Raw genomic sequence first — 19,577 nt, forward strand, 5'->3', positions numbered from 1 at the left:
AAGCAATGAAAAATGAATTAGATGGAAGAGGACATCAAAGACACAACTCAAAAATTTGAAAACTTGGTTCATGTCTCTTTCCTACTTGCTAAGGTCACTGAAATCAGAGGATTGTGGTTCAAAGTAAGCCTGAGTAAGTCTGGGAGACTTGTTTCAATGTGTATGTGACAGTGCTAGGTTTAAACTGGTGGTGCTATGCTCATGATTAGGGCCCCACTACTTTCTGCATCTTGATGGTTCATTGGAGAAAAGAGTTTCAAGGACTTTCCTGCCCAGGATGGCTTCAAGCCGCAATCCTCAGATTGCAAGTCTCTGTGGGGTGTCCTTTGTGTTCCAGGGGCAGTCTTATCTCCTAGGAACCACCAAAAAATAAAAAGGCAGAAGTTGAGCTCTGGCTTGTGGAGTAGATCCAGGGAGCCTTAAATGAGAAACAAAACACCAAACTTGTAAGTCCAGTTTTGGCTTTACTGGTACACCCTGAAACTTTTAGGGAAAAATTTATTTTGGACAATGAACAGGCCCTGAGTTCAAGCTCTAGTACAGGAACCTTTCCTTCCCCTATCCCTCTACCCCCAGACAAATCAAACTACTAAGCAAACGAACAAAAAATAGGCAGTGCAACAGTGTTTTATGTGTGTAATCCTAGCTAATTGGGACCTAATTTTGGAGAGTTCTGGTTCTAAGCCAGCCCATGCAGAAAATGATGTGGAAGACATTTGCCTCCAATTACTATTCAGATCCTCAAAACCCAAAATTTGCATTGAGGATCAAAGTTGTAGAGTGCTAGCTTTGAGCAAAAGAGCTCAGGGACAGTGCCCAGACCCTAAGTTTAAGCTCCATGTTAAATAAAGATAGTAGTTGACCTGTGGACTACATAGCAGAACTTCTAAATGTTGAGAGAGAAAAAAGAAAATTAAATTTTGAAAAATTGAGGGTTAGCCCCCAACAAGAAAGTGGTGGTCCAGAAATAAACTGAACAACTATGAACTATTATATAAACAGAAATAGTGAATAGGCAAAAACAAAGAAGAAAGTAAAGAGCCAATTTAAGACTTTCAATAGCGTCTAATACCTGGAAACATACCTGGTGAGGTTGCTGAAATTTGAGGCTTGTGGTTGAAAACCATATGCCACTGTCACAAAACGTTCCACCTTTCTACTGGAAGGGAGAGGTAGGTTTCCTTCCTAGATTTCTTCTTTATCATTGCCTTCTCAGTGTCTGCTGAACTGTGAAGCAGACAGGCAGAAGCACTGCCCTGCTTGCTATTCCCTTCTTTCTGCAGAGGAGCTCAAGCCACAGCCACAACCTCATTCCACAGCATGGGTCAGTGGTTGCCCTCCAAGGTCCCTCCCAAAGACACATGAGGAGACCCAGAGCTGTAGAGCTGAAGCAAAATCCCTGCCCTCTGCACAGCCCCAGAATGAGAACAGAGACTTTCGGGCTACCAAGATTCAGAGATGCAAGGTGCCTGGAATGAGGCCTAGGAGATATGACTGGTATGGTTGTAAGGAGCTGCCAGAGGAGGCTGCAGAGAAAGTTCCTGCTGCTGAGGCCCCAGCATGCTCAGCAAAAACCCCTGGCTGCTCTTGCTTTTGGCCTGGACACAACACCTCAGAGGACATTGTTCTTCCGTTTTAGCAGCTATAGCATAGCAGAGCCTATAGTTCTAGGAGCAAATGGAGTAGGAAGGGGGAGGTAAGCAGAATGATGGCTGCTTTGAGGAGAGTTTGCTACTGTTTGCAGACCTAGTAACAGGCAGTTCCAGGGATGGCAGTGAAGAGCCCTGAAAGACAAAGCCACTGAGAGCCAGAAGCCCTGTCACTGACACAGGGAAGCTTTTCATCCATCCATCTGGTCATGGGAGAACCACCCCACCCAGAGGTTGGTAACACCAGGGCCATAAAAGAGAAAATGACCTTGAGTCTCTGGACTCTGTAAACCCAACAGAAATAAGACTGCTGAGGTAGTCACAATTTGAACTGCGTGAAAACACATACAACTCATTTTCCCTGGAAAATCAAGTGGAAGTTCTGCAAAGACAAAACAAGAACAATCATCACAATAAGGAAAGCCAAACTGTCTGTGCTTGACTGGCAATGCTGTCCTCTCTGTATGCCCCATAATCAGCACACTTAGGAATAGTTTAGACGAGTTTGTGTTGCCTCTTTAAAACATGGATAAGTGACCTAATCCTTTAATCTTGAAATCATTTTTAATTCTAATTTTACTTATAGTGTATTGACAAATACATATTATTTTCAAAGGTGTGATATAACTCTACCCTTTCTTTGTAAACTGAAAAACATAATCAAAAAACACCTGAAAAATGTATAAAAATGGAGAGAAAAATGTAGCATTAATCACTGCTGGTTAAGATGGCGAACTCTGTGTCCCCCTTCTGTGAGCAAGCAACTCAGAGTGATTAGCACTGCCTGTGCCACAACATTTCTCCATCCCTCCCCACCATGACTAGTCCCAGGACAAAAGGGAAATAAGAAAATTCAGATAGTGCATCAGTTTCACTGCCACAGATGTCAGAAAATGATCCATCTCAACATAGGTTGTGAAGTTTTAGTTCTAAATAACTCTCTGATAGGAAAAGTCAGGGGTTTTCTTTTGGTTGGAGTAAATTTTGGGTCAGGACAGTTTAGTTTTGTTTTAACTTGCTTTGTGAAAAAAATTCTAACATTTTCCTTGGGTCTTATTAAACAACGGAGGTTGTTGTTTTTGGTTAGACATGGGACTTGAACTCTGGGCCTCAGTGTTATCCCACAGTTCTTAAGTTCAGTGCTACCGCTGTATGGACCAAAAGTACTCTGCTGAGCCGATGCCTTCTGAAATGTTGGCTCATTCAACTGCACTCTAATCTATGAATAAATCACATCTAAATCAGTTCTTCAGACTCTTTATTCCATACTGGGTTACAAGTCTGTAAACTTCCTGGTCATTGAATTTCCTGGGTACATCTCCTGGTGTGTTTTGAATTAAGGTTGGCACTTTTCATATTTTAATTGGAGAATGCAGATTCTTTTCCTAGGTCTCATGAGTGGGAAGTTGACCTACCCTCATGAGTACCAGTATTTGTGCATGAAATCCTAGATATTCAGGAGGCTGATACATGAGGATTGCAGTTCAAAAGGCTGGGAGGGCATCCTAATGATAGAGTGCATGACTGGCCTGCATGAAGCCCTGGTCCATTCCTTGGTACCCATCTTCAGAAAGAGCAAGAAGTGGCTCAAGTGGCAGAGGGCTAGCTGTGAGCAAACAGTGTCCAAGGAATGATCCCAGGCCAAGAGTCCAAGCCAAATGACAGATTGAAAAGGAAGAAGAAACAAATTTTAAAATGATCTGGTATATTTACCCCTGAACCACCCTCACTGTATTCCAGTTCCTTCATTTCTGAGACCAGATATCCTGACAGGGATCCACATAAAAAGTGTCCCAGATTCAATGAACCAATACTCAGTGCATCACACCTGCTCATTCACTAGAGAATGGAAACAGCTTCAGCTTAAACATTGTTGCTAACTGGAAGGACAGGGCACCACAAAACCAACCCAACTGAAAGCAGGCACAGGTGGGATGAATGGGGACTATTAGCCAGTCACAAGGAGAAGGCATGGCAGGAGGGACTGAATCAGATTAAAAGATGGAGTGGAAGGGAAGAATGACCACATGGAAGCTACTGCTAAGGAGGAAACATCGTTTCCTGCTGATTCCAGGAGGGATACTTGAGGAGCTCCTTTCTCCTGGAGCATTGGTTACTGTGGGCCTGAATTTGGAAGGTGTTTCTTGCATCCCTTGCAAAATTTTATGTGGCTGCTCCTTGCTTCCATCTGTCATTCAACAACTCTGCGGTACACATTATTCCTTCCACACTAGATAGGAATGGACACAGGTAAAAAATGTTTCCTAGGCCCTTCCTTTTTTCTCTTTCTTTGATTCATTCTCCCAGACTCTGGGGCTGGGATTCAGGCTTGAGGAATTCCAGAGTTCCCCTGTATCTCCTGGAAAAAGGATAGGATGCTAGGGAAAGGTATTGTCTTCCTCCCCGCCCCCCCGCCCCAGAGCATCAAAGCCTATCCCAACTGCAAGCAGACACAGGTGTGTGGAATTTCAAGTGGGGCCCATCAGCCAATCGTAAGGAGAAGGCCTGGCAGGAGGAACTGAATCAGAATAAAAGCTGGAGTGGAAGGGAAGAATGACCACTTGGCAGCTACTGCTAAGGCCTCCTCAGTAGGTTGTGCTGTAGGCTTGAACCACCGCGCCTGGCCCATGGTGCCTTCGAAGGGCAATCCCCAAATCCGAACCTCCTGGGTACCTTGGGTTACAGGCCTGAGATACTGGGAGCTTGCTAAGATCTCCATTTAGGAGGTGCAACTGTCCCATGGGGAAGAGTAGGAAACTTACCAGATGGGAAGTAGACATAGGAAGGGCAATAAGGATGTAGGAATTGGATTAAGGCAGCTCCATGTCTCTGTGTAAAGAATAGATGGAACACCTGAAAACTTATACATGTAAACGATGAAGCAATAAATTAAGGAGGGAGGGAAATGGGAACAGAAATCTGAAAAGGGGTGCCAATGTGTGAGTTGTAAGGCACCTACTATCTGGCTAATAAAACTGTAACCCCTGTAGATAATTCAATTGAAAAATTCACTGAAATCATCACGTAAGGACATTCATTTACTTCTCCAGAAAATAAAGTGTATGCCATGGAGAAGGAAACATACATAATGAAATTAGGTAGAAGTACTGGTGTTTCCCACAGGCCAATGGCATTGGAGCTGCTGGGAAACTCCTCAGAATGGTGTGCAAAGACCCGGAGGGGAGGTTTCTCTCTCTCCATTACTGGTGTCTGAAGCTGTGAAAGTGATATGGGTCTCACTAGTGCCCTGAAAACGTCCCACCCTGACGGAGCCTGGGATGCTGCTGACTTCTCTTTGACCTGTGTTGTGGTGCGCATTTTTCCCCTGCTTCTGCTGGATCTGCCTACATTTTAAGGACCAGTATTTTTTGGTGTAAGGTTCAGTGTTGAGCCCAAGTGACTTCATCCTAGCAGGAGTAACTCCATCTGGTCTGAACGACCAATTTGTTATGGATGCAAAAGTACAACCTCACCTTGTTTAAAGACATGAAACCCAAAGCAAGACTACTGGATTAAGTTCAATGAGAACTGAGAGTGAAGACACTGAAAACACCTTGCAGACAGTCCCCTAAACCAGTCCATTTCCAAACACGAGGCTCAGTCACAAGATTAGGACAGGCCATGTGGAGACATCCAGTCAGCAGAAGTACATGTGTAACTGTGCTGTTTGTAACCAGTCAGCCTCTACCAGATGCGAAGCTGTAATAAACTTGGGGTTTGCGGTTTTGCCCTATAGAACTTAGCCTGTGAGGACGGGAGGGGTCATTCTCTCTTCACAGAGTTGGTCCTGACTGGTCAGTGACATTTTCCGAACTTGGTGTGAAATAAAAGTTGGCTTAACTTTGGCTTTCTGTCAGTCTGGTTCCTTTGATCAAGGACCCCAGTATTGGGGAACACCCCAACAGATAACATCTCTGTGATCTCACTCTCAGCAGTTCTTTGGAGTTACTGGAGAAGAACCCTCTGCCACTGCGGGATAGAGAGGGCCAGATCATATTCCAAAGTGACAAGATGGATCAAAAGTATTTTGCTGAGTCGATGCCTTCTGAAATGTTGGCTCTTTCTACAACACTCTGTTCTATCAGTAAATCGCAACTGAATTAGTTCTTCAGACTATTTATTCCCCATGGGGTTACAAGTCTGGGAACTACGTGGTCATTGAATTTCCTGGGTACATCTCCTGGTGTGTTTTGAAATTTAGGGAGACCCTTATCATGTTTTATGTATGAATGCGGATTCCCTTCCAACTTCTAAGGAGTGGGAAGATGACCTGGCTTGGTTGGGCCCAGTGGATCACCCTTTGCCGGGGCCAACCGGCAGCAAACCAGGGTTCGCAGATTGGGGTTCCTGAAATAGGGGACAAGGACTAGGAAGAAAAAGAAGAGAGACAGACACACCGGGTCCGGGATGTCCGCAGTCCAGGCAAAGACTGCCGAGACTGCCGCGTTTATTTTCCACTCCCCCTTCTTCCCTCCTCCTCTCCCACGGAACCTCCAGGTGTTACATTCATATGGTAATTCTCAGGTCATTTACATAGAATAGGGCCAGAAAGCAATAAGCCATCGTCTGATGCAAGTCAAGGTACAGTTTGATTCCACTCTGGCTCCCAACATGTCCCCCGTTTTTTATTTTAAAAGAAACACAAGTGCAATTTTTACTCTTTTCTATACCCTTAATTTATCCTGTCGCATTTTCCAAAAATGACTTTGGTCCCTTGGTCTAATGGGGATTTGATGGGCGGAGATTCAACTTCCGTGACTTCTTCAAGCTGACTCAGGGGCGCCGTCTCCGAGCTTGACCAGGGACCTTAAGAAGCCCAGCCTGTTTTATAAAGGGGTTGCAAGGATTAGACACCAGGAACAACAATCTACTCCAAACTAGAGATCATACTTGACATTCAACAACTGCACAAACCATCCTTGGCCACAACAGCGCAGCCTACCTAGCACCCATTTGCAAAGGCTTTTTCTTGATTGTCTGGGGAACTAAATTTCTGCAACCTTAACAATGCTTCAGTTGTCAGATCTAAACAGATTAATAGAGACACAAGCCTCAGATCCACAAACTTTTCCTGAATTTGTGGCTGGTGTCAAAAATAAAAAATAAAAATTTTACTCAATTAGGACTTTAAACTACCCGCTATCACAGAAGATTGACAAGTTCCTGCCCAGTTATGAAAGGCACGGGCATTAGTAAGGCATGCTTACAAACTATTCTATGACCTCCCGGCTCTGATTAATTTGATTGGCCAAGCACAAGTGACTAAGATCTGACACCATCTCTGCCATCCAAGCAGAGGCTTTCGTGTCCCAGTAGTGTCTCTCCACACAGGGATAAACATGCCATTGGCATTTCACTTTATTGGTTGCTGTACTTGAACTCGGGGCCTGGGTACTGTCTCTCAGCTCTCCAGCTCAAGGCTAGCACCCTACCACTATGAGTCCCGAGCTTGGTGCTTGAGTGCTTCCCCCCAGCTTTTCAGCTCAGAGGTAGCACTCTGCCACTTCAAGCTCCAAAACAACTCTGTCCTAGCATCCTGCTGGCAGGATAGTCTCACAGGGACTTTGCTTTGCCCGGGCAGGCTCAAAGCTGTGGCTTTCAGATCAATGAGTCCTACAAAAGGCCACGTTACTCCCAATTAAAGCAACAAGGTGGTCAACACAGAAATAGTCTCTAAGCATGAGCTTACCTAGAACCTGGTAAAAGCCAAAGTTACATCTGAATAAGGATTGCTGTCCTTCTCCATGGGCTAGCTGGAAGTTGCTATAAGGTAACTTACAAGAGCAAGCTGAAATAGCAATTAAGCAATTACTTTGGTAGTCCTAATTTTTCCTTTTTTCTCTTTCTTTAAACATTTAAGACAACTTCACTTTCAAATATTGTTTAGAAACCCATTTCCAATGTTCTTAATAACTTTTACTGATACTGGCTTAAACAATTAACACCTTAGCCTTTATTTGCAATTGAAAAACCTTTAAGGGCACAAAGAACTCCTTCTGCGTTCAGGCCCCCTAAGGCTCAAGGCACTCCTCTTGCCTTTTAGAAAAAAAGGGCTCTTTTGCAGTATAGATTACTGTCTAGAACTCCAACAACAGTTTAAACTCAAATAACAGTTTTTCCCTAATTCAAGAACTATAGACATCAGTGCACCAAAAGTCTAAGTCTGGACTTAGTTTCCTCTCCTTTTTTTTTTTAAATACACCGAATAGCATGGAGATAAACCTTTAAACATTCCTTTAAAATACTAATCACATTATCCACATTTTACCATCAGATTTCTAGTGTCAGTTTGCAAGAAAGGACAGGCAAAATTTCTGACGTTAATGAACAATTTTACATTTAAATCTCTAATACATGTTTCCAAACTTTAACTTAAAGTAATAAATCCCAAATTCCCTAACACCTCTGTGCTGAACAGGATACAATGTTTAGAATGTAAACAGTTGTATGTATTGCAATACCAGATTTTTTTAAAATGCAGATTTCAGGATCTTTAGAAAAATACTTTTTACCAGTTTTTCTTTAAAAAAAATGCAATAATACTTTTAAGACATAGGAAACATTCAAGCATAATAATTTTCTTGAAGTTTAGACTTAGATTTACCCAATTGCCTTTGTTTCAAATGAGTTCAACCATTGTTTTATACAGCATGCTGACAATTTAACCTTGAACATGTTCACTCACTCATTCACACACATTCATACTCAAAGATCATAAACCGCGCAAAAATAATATCGGCCGTTCGTTTTCCGGAAGTTTGTGTCAAGAGAGTTTTGCCAATTTTACTCTTACAGGTGAGAACTAGGTTCAAAACAAAACTTTTTGCAAGGCAACTTAGCTGGAATTTATTTTTCCAGGGCTTGTCACAACTGCAGACATGGGGGAGTGGCCATGCTAGGCCCAGAAATGTTCACATAAATAACAAGGATGTGTGCTTGAGTACGCACAGAAAAACCATAAGGATCCATACTTAGAAATGGTACCAATTTTAAAGACAAAACTGGACAAGAAAAAATATGTAACACGAACAAGACAGAAACGGAGACTTTTAAATAATCAGACACTGACATATAACAAGAAAATTGGACTCAATCAGATACACTTAACACAAAAAACATGAGCTCAAATGAATGTTTTCACCAAACAGTTATTTTTAGATTTAGACATGTCTTGCTGGTGGGACTCTCAGGTATGCCTTGTTATCGACAAGAAACTCAGAAGGGGAGGGGGGGTCAAGGCGTCCCTTGACCACCCAGGCCTCTGTTTTAGGCCCACAGTGCACCTTTTCAAACAAACAAACAAAAATAAAATAAAATAAAATAAAATAAAACGCAGACATACAAAGGGGTCGGCCGACTTCTACTTACCTCTGGAGGCCTTTGCTTTTCACCTGGGCATCTTTTACAAAAAAGGTTATTAAGAAGAGGGCTGGTAAAGACAAAATAATGTCACATATTAAATTGTGTAGAGTCAATAAATATGTTAAAAGGTCCCTACATAATAGTAAAAGGAGGAGAAACACAGCTCATATGAATGTGTGGAACAAGTGGATCAGTAGCAGTCCTGATTGACATGCACAAATAACTCAGGTCCTTCCCACGTCGCAGGATGCACCACTGGAGGGTTGGGGGTGTAGGCCCAGTGAGTCGCTGCTTGGATGGCCACTGTCACTCTCCACGATTCGAACGCAGCGTTCAGGCAGCCAGCGGGCATCATTTTCTCCTTGTGAAAAAACACATACATGCCCTCGACCCCAGGTTAGAACAGAATCGGGTCCATGCCAAGCACCAGTTAGGGGATCCTTCCATTTTACTAAGGCAAAAGGACGCTGCGCTCTTTTTTCCCAGAATCGCTGAGCAGCAGATAAATTATTTGAATCCAAATTCAAAAAATTTAAAACAAATAAAGCATTATTAAGTATATTCACAGGGGTAGCGGGATATGACTCTCCTTTCTGTATTTTAGCAATTTGATGTTTTAATAATCCATTAGCTCTCTCCACAATGCCTTGACCTTGAGGATTGTAAGGAATGCCTGTAATATGAGTGATATTATAGGAATGGCAGAAGGATTGAAATGCTCGGCTTGCATAGCCAGGGCCATTATCTGTTTTTATTTGCGAGGGAATCCCCATCTCAGCAAAGCATCGAATGCAGTGAGAAATACAATGTTTAGTGGCTTCCCCAGCAAGGGGGGTGGCCAAGATAAAATTAGAATAAGTATATACAGTAACATGAACATATTTTAATCGGCCAAATGATGGAACATGCGTGACATCCATCTGCCAAATGTGATTAGAAAGCAGTCCTCGTGGATTTATGCCTAAATGGGGGGCTGGTGAAAAAGGGACACAGTTGGAGCAAGTCTTAACTATTTGTCGTGCTGCTTCTCTAGATAATTTAAACTGTCGGCACAAGGCTCGACTGTTTTGATGGTGGATGGCATGTGACTGCTTAGCAAGTTCAACCTGAGTTAAGTAAACTCTGGTGGCGGAGTCAGTAACCGCATTGACCTCACTTAAAGGGCCAGGAAGATTAGTGTGAGCTCGAACAAAGCCAAAAAAACAGGGGTGGTTGCGAGAACAAAGCAAAGTTTGTACTTGGCGAAATTGGGTCTGAATATTGGAGTTAGTAGTTCCAATAAAGGGAACAGTTTCTATGACTTGAAGAGCACGAATTACATATTGACTGTCTGAGTATAAGTTAAAGGGCTCGTCTTGTAACAGGACGAGTGCTTGTAAAACAGCCTCTAATTCCACCTCTTGGGCAGAGGAAAAACCCGTAACCCAAGATTGAGTTTTCCCATTAATGGTCAAAGCAGCCGTTCCATTAGAGGATCCATCTGTAAATACCAAAGCAGCAGAAGATAAAGGCGAGGCCTGTACTATGGAAGGAAATAGAAACGTATGACATGCAGCAAATTGGAGAAGTTTGTTAGACAGGTAGTGATGCAAAATTTTCCCCGTATAATTGGCCCAAGCAATGGCCCAAGAATCGCAATGGGCGAATAGCCAATCTTGTTGTTGTAGATTATATGGGACACAGATAAAATGAGGTTCCTGACCTAAATATTTACGGGAATCCACTCGGCACATATGTATCAGATTAGCTACCAATTCGTAGTAGGGGGTGAGCACTTTGCCGGGTGTTGATGGTAGATAAAGCCATAAAAGTGGGCCATCCTGCCACAATACAGCAGTTGGGGAGTGAGAAGTAGCTAAAATGTAAACTCCCCATGGTTTAGAATAGTCACAATAGGTCACTTGTTGCTGGGAAATTGCCTTTTCTACAATTTGCATGGCCCTCCTGGCGTCAGGATTTAATTTGCGCAAGGATGTAGGGTTGGTATCTCCTTTTGAAAGATCAAAAAGGGGTTTTAACTCTCCTGTGGAGAGCTTTAGATAAGGCCGGAGCCAATTTATATCTCCTAAGAATTGCTGAAAATCATGAAGAGTTCTTAAGTGTGAAGGTTTTAATTGTATTTTTTGGCTTTTAAAATAGTGTGGGCCTAATATATGGCCTAGATATGTAAAAGGGGGGTGTTCCTGAACCTTTTCAGCTGCTATTATAAGGCCAAAGAGGCTCAGATCTTGCTTTAGTTGTCCAAAGGCTTGTCGTACGACGATAGGGTCAGAACAAGCCAACAAGATGTCATCCATATAATGAACAATATAAACAGAAGAAAATTTTTCACGAGTGGAAGAAATGGCTCTAGCTACAAAACTTTGACATAAAGTTGGGCTATTTGCCATGCCCTTGTGTGGGAGCACAAGCCAGTGATATCGCTTCATGGGTTCTTTAAATTAACAGAGGGGACGCTGAAGGCAAAGCGCTTGCAGTCTTGAGGCGCCAGGGGTATAGTATAGAAACAATCCTTCAAATCTATAATAATCTTATAAGTATCCTTTGGGATTGCCATGGGTGAAGGCAAGCCAGGCTGTAGCGCCCCCATCAGTTCCATAGTGGCATTGATTTTTCTCAAATCCTGTAACAGCCTCCATTTACCTGATTTTTTCTTTATAACAAAAATTGGAGAATTCCATGGAGAGTTAGAAGGGGCCACATGTCCCAAGTCCAGCTGTTCCTGTACCAGCAGCTGTACTGCAATGATCTTTTCTAGTGAAAGAGGCCACTGTTCGACCCATACCGGTTGTTCAGAGAGCCAATTTATGGGATCAGCATGAGGGGCAGGACAAACTACAGCCCCCGTTAGAGAATACCCTAATCCTTGTCTCGTAGGGTGAGACTGGGGTTGGAGTGGCTCTAGCTCCCCCTGTGCTGCTCGGCCTAGTCTCCTAAAGGGGAGGAGGCCTTGATCAAGTAACTGCTTAGTGACCGCAGCACTAGGACTAAACATATACACTCCCATTTTTTCCATGATATCATGACCCCATAAATGAATTGGCAGATGATCCAAGACAAATGGCTGAAAATGACCAGAGTGCCCTTCCTCATCTCTCCAAACAAGGATCGCACTGCTCTGCTGTGGGTCAGTTGCTTGCCCAACCCCCTGTAGGGAAGTCATAGAGGTTGTCAGGGGCCATTGGGCTGGCCAATGTTTTTTAGATATCACAGACACTTCTGCTCCAGTGTCTAATATTCCTTTAAAGGGCTTTTCTTGTATAAATATAGTCATCTCAGGCCTCTCTTGTTTTATGCTTTGTACCCAATAGATATCAGAAGATCTAAATCCTCTCTGTCCACATGGGGAATTAGCAGTCTCCCCGGGAGGTAAAGGCACAAGTATTAATTGTGCTAATTTTTGACCGGCTGGGATCGATACCACGTGTTTCGGGGCAGAGGCCATAACTTTGATTTCTCCAGTAAAATCCTGGTCAATTTTGCCAGGTGTAATCTGTATCCCTTTAAGGGCTGAGCTACTTCGCCCTAACAGCAATCCAGCCACTCCCGGGGGAAGGGGACCGAAGACCCCCGTGGGGAGAGCTTGTGTCCCCATCTTTGGGGTCAATACTGAGCAGGTGGAGGAACAGAGGTCCAATCCTGCACTTCCTGGGGTGGCACGGAGGAGGCCGGAGACTGATCTTGGGGGGTTGTTAGAAGATACACTTGTGGCCGAGAAGAGAGAGGGACTGCCCCATGGTTTTGCGGGGCCAGGGGCTGGCCCCTTCTCCAGTTTCCCAAATACGGGCGGCCATTGCGAGTTGTTGCTGACTTGCAATCTTTAGCCCAGTGCTTCCCTTTACCACAGCGTGGACATGTGCCAGGTGATTTTCTCTCTTTTGCCTGGCCTGGCGTGGGCATTGCGTCATCCAATGTCCTATTTGTCCACAAGAAAAGCAACGCCCTGGGGGTCTAGTATCCCGAGAATGCCGCTGACCTCTATATTTTAGAGACTCAGTAACAATCTTTCCTTGAGGAGCGGCGGCTAAAGTTAGGCCTTGTACATGGGAGGGTCCAATATCAGCACACAGTGAAATAAAGTCCGTGATTCCTCCCTTATTCCTATGGGGTCTGATAGCCGCCTGACAGGCGGCGTTGGCATTTTCATAGGCTATGTGTCTAACTATACTCTTCCTTGCATTCTCATCTTGTACTAGGCAGTCTGCAGTCTCCATTAATCGAGACAAAAATTCTAGATAAGGTTCATTCGGTCCCTGTTTAACTTCTACTAGATTTTTTGTATGATTGGAATTGCGTAACTTTTTCCAAGCCTCTCTCGCCGCAGCATTTATTTGTAAATAGGCCTCCTTTGCATAACCCAATTGATCTTCGGTGTTTTTATAGGTTCCCTCTCCTAACAACTGATCAACAGTGTAAGGCAGGTTCTTAGACCTATTTGTTTCAATTTTAGCCCGACACTGTGCAGTGAACTCTGTCTCCCATAATAAGTACTCTCCTGCACTAAGGCATGCTCTGGCAAGCCGCTTCCAGTCATTTGGGCATGCAATACCAGCACATGCGGCCTCCAATATTACTTGAGTAAAAGGGGCAGTTGGCCCATATTGGGAGCAGGCATTTTTTAAATCCTGTAATAGTTTAACAGGAACAGGTTGATGGTATACTTGTTCATCATGATCAACTAAACTAGGGAAGCATCGAGGCCCTGAAATACCTTCCCTCTCTCTAGCAGCCTGAGTCAGGTTTAATTGCGATGCACTGTGCCTGGTTGTAGTGCCTGTTAAAAGGGACTTGTTGCTAGGGCCTTTAGGCTTGCCTAAAGGTTGAGAAAGGGATTGAGGCCGTAAGGCTGCAGCCGGAGGCGGTGGGTGTGAGGGGTAAGGTTTAGAATCAGACACCATAGTGGCCTGAGGGTCATATTTCTTTCCTACTTCTGGGGGGGCTCTCTGCTCTGTCCCCATTTTCAATAGAAGATGTAGCATTTCTTCTAACTTCTTCTCTATCGTAGCCACCCGGCCCTCCAATGACTCATCATAACTTTCCTCCTTGGTATTCAAACCTGAATTCTGATACTCAATATCTACTGGTTGTTGTTCCCTTTTCAAGATCTCACTTAGACTCTCTTGGGCTGCGGCATATGGCTCAGCCTCAGGTTCTTCAGAAGGGTCCTTTAACTCATAAAGTTCCCTTAATTCAAGATTAAGTTCAGCATTTTCATGTAGAGGATCTATGTATTCACTTACTAAATTCCATACAGTAGTAGCCTCTACTGGGGTCTTTTCGGGGCCATATACATCATAATAATCTTGAATTCTTTTTCCTATCCGCTGCCAGGCTTTTTGGAATTCCTCCTCTATAGACCTCGGGCATGCCTCCTCGACAAACTGTAGGAAGCTCTGAAGCACCCCTTTTTCCACCCACGTTCCGTGGGCTTCAAATAGGCCTGTTAAGATCGGTAGAAATAACCCATGGCTATTAGCTTGACCCATAATTTTAACTCCTGACTATACTCTCTTAATAGTCCTACGATGTGTTACTCACCACAGGGAGGGGTCCTTCACCTTCGTCCCAGATTTTCAGGGTCCCTGTTCGGGCGCCAGATGCCGGGGCCAACCGGCAGCAAACCAGGGTTCGCAGATTGGGGTTCCTGAAATAGGGGACAAGGACTAGGAAGAAAAAGAAGAGAGACAGACACACCGGGGGGTCCGGGATGTCCGCAGTCCAGGCAAAGACTGCCGAGACTGCCGCGTTTATTTTCCACTCCCCCTTCTTCCCTCCTCCTCTCCCACGGAACCTCCAGGTGTTACATTCATATGGTAATTCTCAGGTCATTTACATAGAATAGGGCCAGAAAGCAATAAGCCATCGTCTGATGCAAGTCAAGGTACAGTTTGATTCCACTCTGGCTCCCAACAACCCTTGTAATCCCAGCTAGTCGGGAGGCTGAGATGTGAGGATTGCAGTTCCAAAAGCAGACCTGATGGCTGGGAGGGTAGCCTACTGGTAGAGTGCTTGCCTGGCCTGCAGGAAGCCCTGGGGCCATTCCTTGGCAGAAAGAGCCGGAAGTGCTGCTGTGGCTCAAGTAGAAAAGTGCTAGCCTTGAGCAAACACTGTCCAAGAATCATGCCATTGAAGAAGCAGAAGCAGAAGCAGAAGCAGAAGCAGAAGCAGAAGCAGAAGAAGAAGAAGAAGAAGAGGAAGAGAAAGGGGAAGAAAGAAGGGGAAGAGGAAGGGAAATAAGAAATCTTGGGGCCGGGAGTTTGGCCTAGTGGTTAAAGTGCTTGCCTAGCATTCATGAAGACCCGGGTTCGATTCCTCGGTACCACATACATAGAAAAAGCCGGAAGTGGTGCTGAGGCTCAAGTGGTAGAGCTCTAGCCTAGCCTTGAGAAAGTCCAAGTAGAGTGCTCAGGCCCTGAGCTCAAGCCCAGGACTGGCAAAAAAAAAAATCTTTCAGGTAGATTCATCCCCACCCCAACGCCGCCCCCAACCTCGCATGGTCTTCAAGTTCCTTCTTTTACCGTGATTAGAAATATCATGAGTGGTATTCAAGTAAAATGGGTCCCTTACTTAGCAATGAAACAATTCTCAGTGCATCCCACCTGCTCATACACTAGAGAATGGAAATAGCTTCAGCTTCAGCATTTTTGCTCACTGAAAGGACAGGGCACCACGAGCCCATCCCAACTGCAAGCAGGCATAGGTGTGTGGATTTCAGGGTGGGGCGCATCAGCCAATCATAAGGAGAAGGCATGGCAGGAGGGGCTGAATCAGAATAAAAGCTGGATTGGAAGGGAAGAATGACCACTTGGCAGCTACTGGTATGGAGGAAACATCGTTTCCTGCTGATTCCAGCAGGGTTACTCGAGGAGCTCCTTTTTCCTGGAGCGTTGGTTACTGTGGGCCTGAATTTGGAAGGCGAGTGTTTCTTGCATCCCTTGGAAAATTTTATGAGGCTGCTCCGTGCTTCCACCTGTCATTCAACAACTCTGCAGCTGACATTATTCCTTCCACACTGGAGAGGAATGGACCAAGGTAAAAAAAAAATTTTTCCTAGGCCCTTTGTTTTACACTGTCCTTGGCACCTTGTCCTCAAAGTAATAAAACTTGGGTTTTCAAGCATGCTAGGAAATCACTCTTCCACTAGTCGAAAGTCCTTTCCCCAGTTATTGATTTTTTAAAGTGAAGTTCCAGCTTTCAAACAAAGATCTTGTAGTTCAACATAGGTCCCTCTTTCTAGGCTGGCGTCTGGCACTTATGTCCCCTATTCTAGACCTTCTCTGACAATTTCAATGTTTCATCCAAGTATCTCTGGATTTCAAAGGAAGAATTTTTTGGGAAATCCTGTTTTGTTTTATCTCATAGATGATAGTAAATTCTAGTGGGTGTGAATATGGACCTGATGTTGCTCATATATACACCAGCAATTCAAGTGTGTGAGATGGAGCAGGACCCTTTGACCCTGTGCAGGATATCCTACATAAAATGAAAAATATATACATGCAAAAATGCAAATCCACAGAAAACAGAGAGAAGCAGCCTTCCCTGGCTTCACTCCTGACTCTCCGTTCCTCACCCCTCCCCCATGACTGATTCTTTCTTGGCCATGTTTGTCCCTATGTACCTTTTTCTTGCAACACTCAGATACAAATTTGAAGTTTCTCTTACTGTCAGAATTTGTTTTGTGATTTTTCTATGATATTCTTAGTGTTTTAATTTTATTTTTATTTATTTATTTCATTTTTTGTCGGTCATGGGAGTTGAACTTTGCCTGGTCGATGTCCCTCAGCTCTTTAGTTCAAGTCTACAACCCTACCTCTGTGCCTTGGCTTTATCCAGGAGCTATTCAGCTGAAAGCTACCATCCTACCCTAGATCCAAGCCCCACTTCTCATTTTCTAGAGATTAATTGGCTTTCAGTTTTATGCTCAGATCTCAGCCTCCTGTGTAGCTAGCCACGACCCAGCAGGCCTACTTTTCTTCTTTTGACTGTCTGGGGCTTGAAATCAGGGCCTGAACACTGTCCTTGGTCTTCCCCAAGGCACATGAGCCACAGCAAGACTTCCAGCTTTTTCTATGTATGTGGTACCAAGAAGTGAAACCTGGCTCTTTGTGCATGCTAGCAAGCACTCTACCACTATTCCAAACTCTCCGTCCAAGCCTTTTAATTTTAAATTATTCCCTCAAGTTGTAAAAAATATTTTGAGTTTTTAAAAATAATCAGTAAAGGGCCGGGAGTTTTCCCTAATGGTAGAGTGCTTGCCTAGCATGCATGAAGACCCAGGTTCGATTCCTCAGTACCACATACGTAGCAAAAAGCCAGAAGTGGTGCTTTGGCTCAAGTGGTAGAGCCTTAGCCTTGAGAAAATCCAGGGTAAGTGCTCAGGTCCTGTGCCCAAGTACAGGACTGGAAAAAAAATAATTATCAGTAAAATAATATGGTACCAAACCTGACACATCAATTTTTCTTTAAACTTGATGCCACTCTGGTAGCTTTTGCCAATCCCCATGTGTTCAAGAGATCATTGTGATCCAACATGTTTTCAGAGATTGTGGGAGCAAGTCCCAGAAGGCTGAGGTCTTGCAGAAGCAGATCCTAGGATGCCATGGCCCTGGAGAAGGAAGGAGGGACTTGTCCAGTCCTCATGGTTCCCAAAATGCTGCCATGAGAATACCCATAGGGGTCCACTTGAAGTGTTTTACAACATTCCTACAAACTAGATCCTCAATGGTTCTATGAGTGGCTATGACTGGTCCATTCATTCCTGGTGACACGAGGCCTGGCCGTGATTGGTCCATTCTTCCATGATGCCATTAGGCCTCACTGTGATTGGGCCATTTCCTCACACACCTCACATGCCATTGTGAGGTGCCTGGAGGGGTTGCAGAAGGCTGTTAGTTGCTCTCCATTTTCAGTTAAAGTGCTGAGAGAGCTACTTTACAGTGCTTCAGTAAATCAGATTTAGATTGATTCTTTTATTGGTGAGTGGGGCGGAAAGGAAGCTTTGGGTTGTGTGGGTTTGGGGATTTCCATTATTCTGTAGCTTAGATTGTGCTAATTTAAGATATGCTATCACTGAATTGATTAGCTAAACTTCGTTAAGATTTGATACCTACTCCACTGATGTATAAAATTGTTATATATGCCCTACATTCTCCTCCGCAGAGGAGGACTTCCTTGTCAGTCAATATCATGTACAGCAGACCACTGGCACCTTTGGGCAGGTGAAGAAGGTCTATCACTCCCTCACAGACAATGAGGTCACAGTGAAAATCTTGGGGACAAAAGAGTACCCAATGCTGGTGGAAAATCAGGTGGATATTGTCAAGCCTCTGAATTACCCCCATGTGATTAGGATCTATCAAGTGATCTGGGGAGTGGAACATGTCTACTTGGTGATGGGAATGGCCACCAAGGGAAACCTGCAGAGCTGGATCAAAGCATCATGCCAGGTTTATGAGAAGGAAGCAAGGAAGTTGATGAAGCAGATGGGAAGTGAGATGCAGTACTTCCATTGGCATGGGATTGCACACATGGACCTGAAGCCTGACAACATCCTCCTGGATGAAACCGGCAATGTCAAGGTCAATGACTTTGGGTTGAGCCTGAGGATTGCCCCAGTGCAGTTGATCACAGATCTTCCTGGTGCCTATGTGGTCTGTACCCCTAAAATATACCTGAAACAAGCCTATGATGGCTTCAAGGTAGATGTCTTGAGTCTGGGCACCATCGTGTTGTTTATGATTATGGGACAATTCCCATTTCAAGAGAGCACTTTCAACCAGCTCTGTAGAAAGTTTGTCGAGAGCAGGTATGATGTACCACAACACCTGATTGCCAGAGGACATCATGTCTTTTTCCAGCTCTTAATTTTAAACCCTCAGCAGAGGTCTGATGTGCAACAAGTCATGGCACACACATGGTTTGATGGATTTGATGAAGGCTCCCTATATCCAGTTGAGCCCCTGCCCAAAGAGTTATACCCAACTGTGGTGAGCAGGATGTGTTCAGTGGGGTACAGTTAATCACAAGTCCGCACATCAGTTTTGCACAGATCCTTTGATGATGTGATGACCACCCATTTTTCATTAAAGATGGCCTGAAGGCAGAGAGAGTCAGCCCTGTGACAGCTCAATCTCTGGAGTGGGGTATTCAGCACTATGCCACTGTCCCAAACCCTTCCACCTTCCTACTGGAGGAGAGAGGTAGGTTTCATTCAAGATTTCTTCCTTATCATTTCCCTCTGTGTCTGCTGACCTGTAATGTGAAGCAGACAGGCCGAAGCACCTCTTTGCCTGCCATTTCCCTCTGTTTCCTGCAGAGGAGCCCCAGTTACAGCCTCATGCCATATCATGGGTCAGTGGCTGCCTTCCAAGGTTCCTCCCTGCCACAGAGAGAAGAGGAGACATTTTGCCAAAGAGGTAAAGCAAAATCCTTGCCCTCTTCACAGCCATAGAATGAGAACAAAGTCTTGAGGGATACCAAGAGTCAGGGCTGCAAGCAGCCTAAAATGAGGCCTAAGAGATATGCCTGATATGGCTGTAAGGAGCTGCCAGTGGAGGCGGTGGA

The 19,577-nt window shown here is 44.3% G+C and overlaps 1 protein-coding gene across 1 annotated transcript; it reads left to right on the forward strand.

Moving 5' to 3' along the window:
• The first annotated feature begins 18,304 nt into the window (after positions 1–18,304).
• On the forward strand, positions 18,305–19,033 carry LOC150040086 (sperm motility kinase Z-like). Its single transcript, XM_090327392.1, has one exon. It carries the CDS (start codon positions 18,305–18,307, stop codon positions 19,031–19,033), a length of 729 nt encoding a protein of 242 aa, XP_090183518.1.
• The last annotated feature ends 544 nt before the right edge of the window (positions 19,034–19,577 follow it).

This window comes from Megascapheus bottae, unplaced genomic scaffold, assembly GCF_031878675.1.
Source record: "Megascapheus bottae isolate mThoBot1 unplaced genomic scaffold, mThoBot2.hap1 HAP1_SCAFFOLD_48, whole genome shotgun sequence".
Lineage (NCBI taxonomy): Eukaryota > Metazoa > Chordata > Mammalia > Rodentia > Geomyidae > Megascapheus > Megascapheus bottae.

Excerpts from the sequence above, each read along its gene's own strand:
- LOC150040086 (XM_090327392.1), top strand. The coding sequence starts at position 18,305 with ATGCTGGTGGAAAATCAGGTGGATATTGTCAAGCCTCTGAATTACCCC.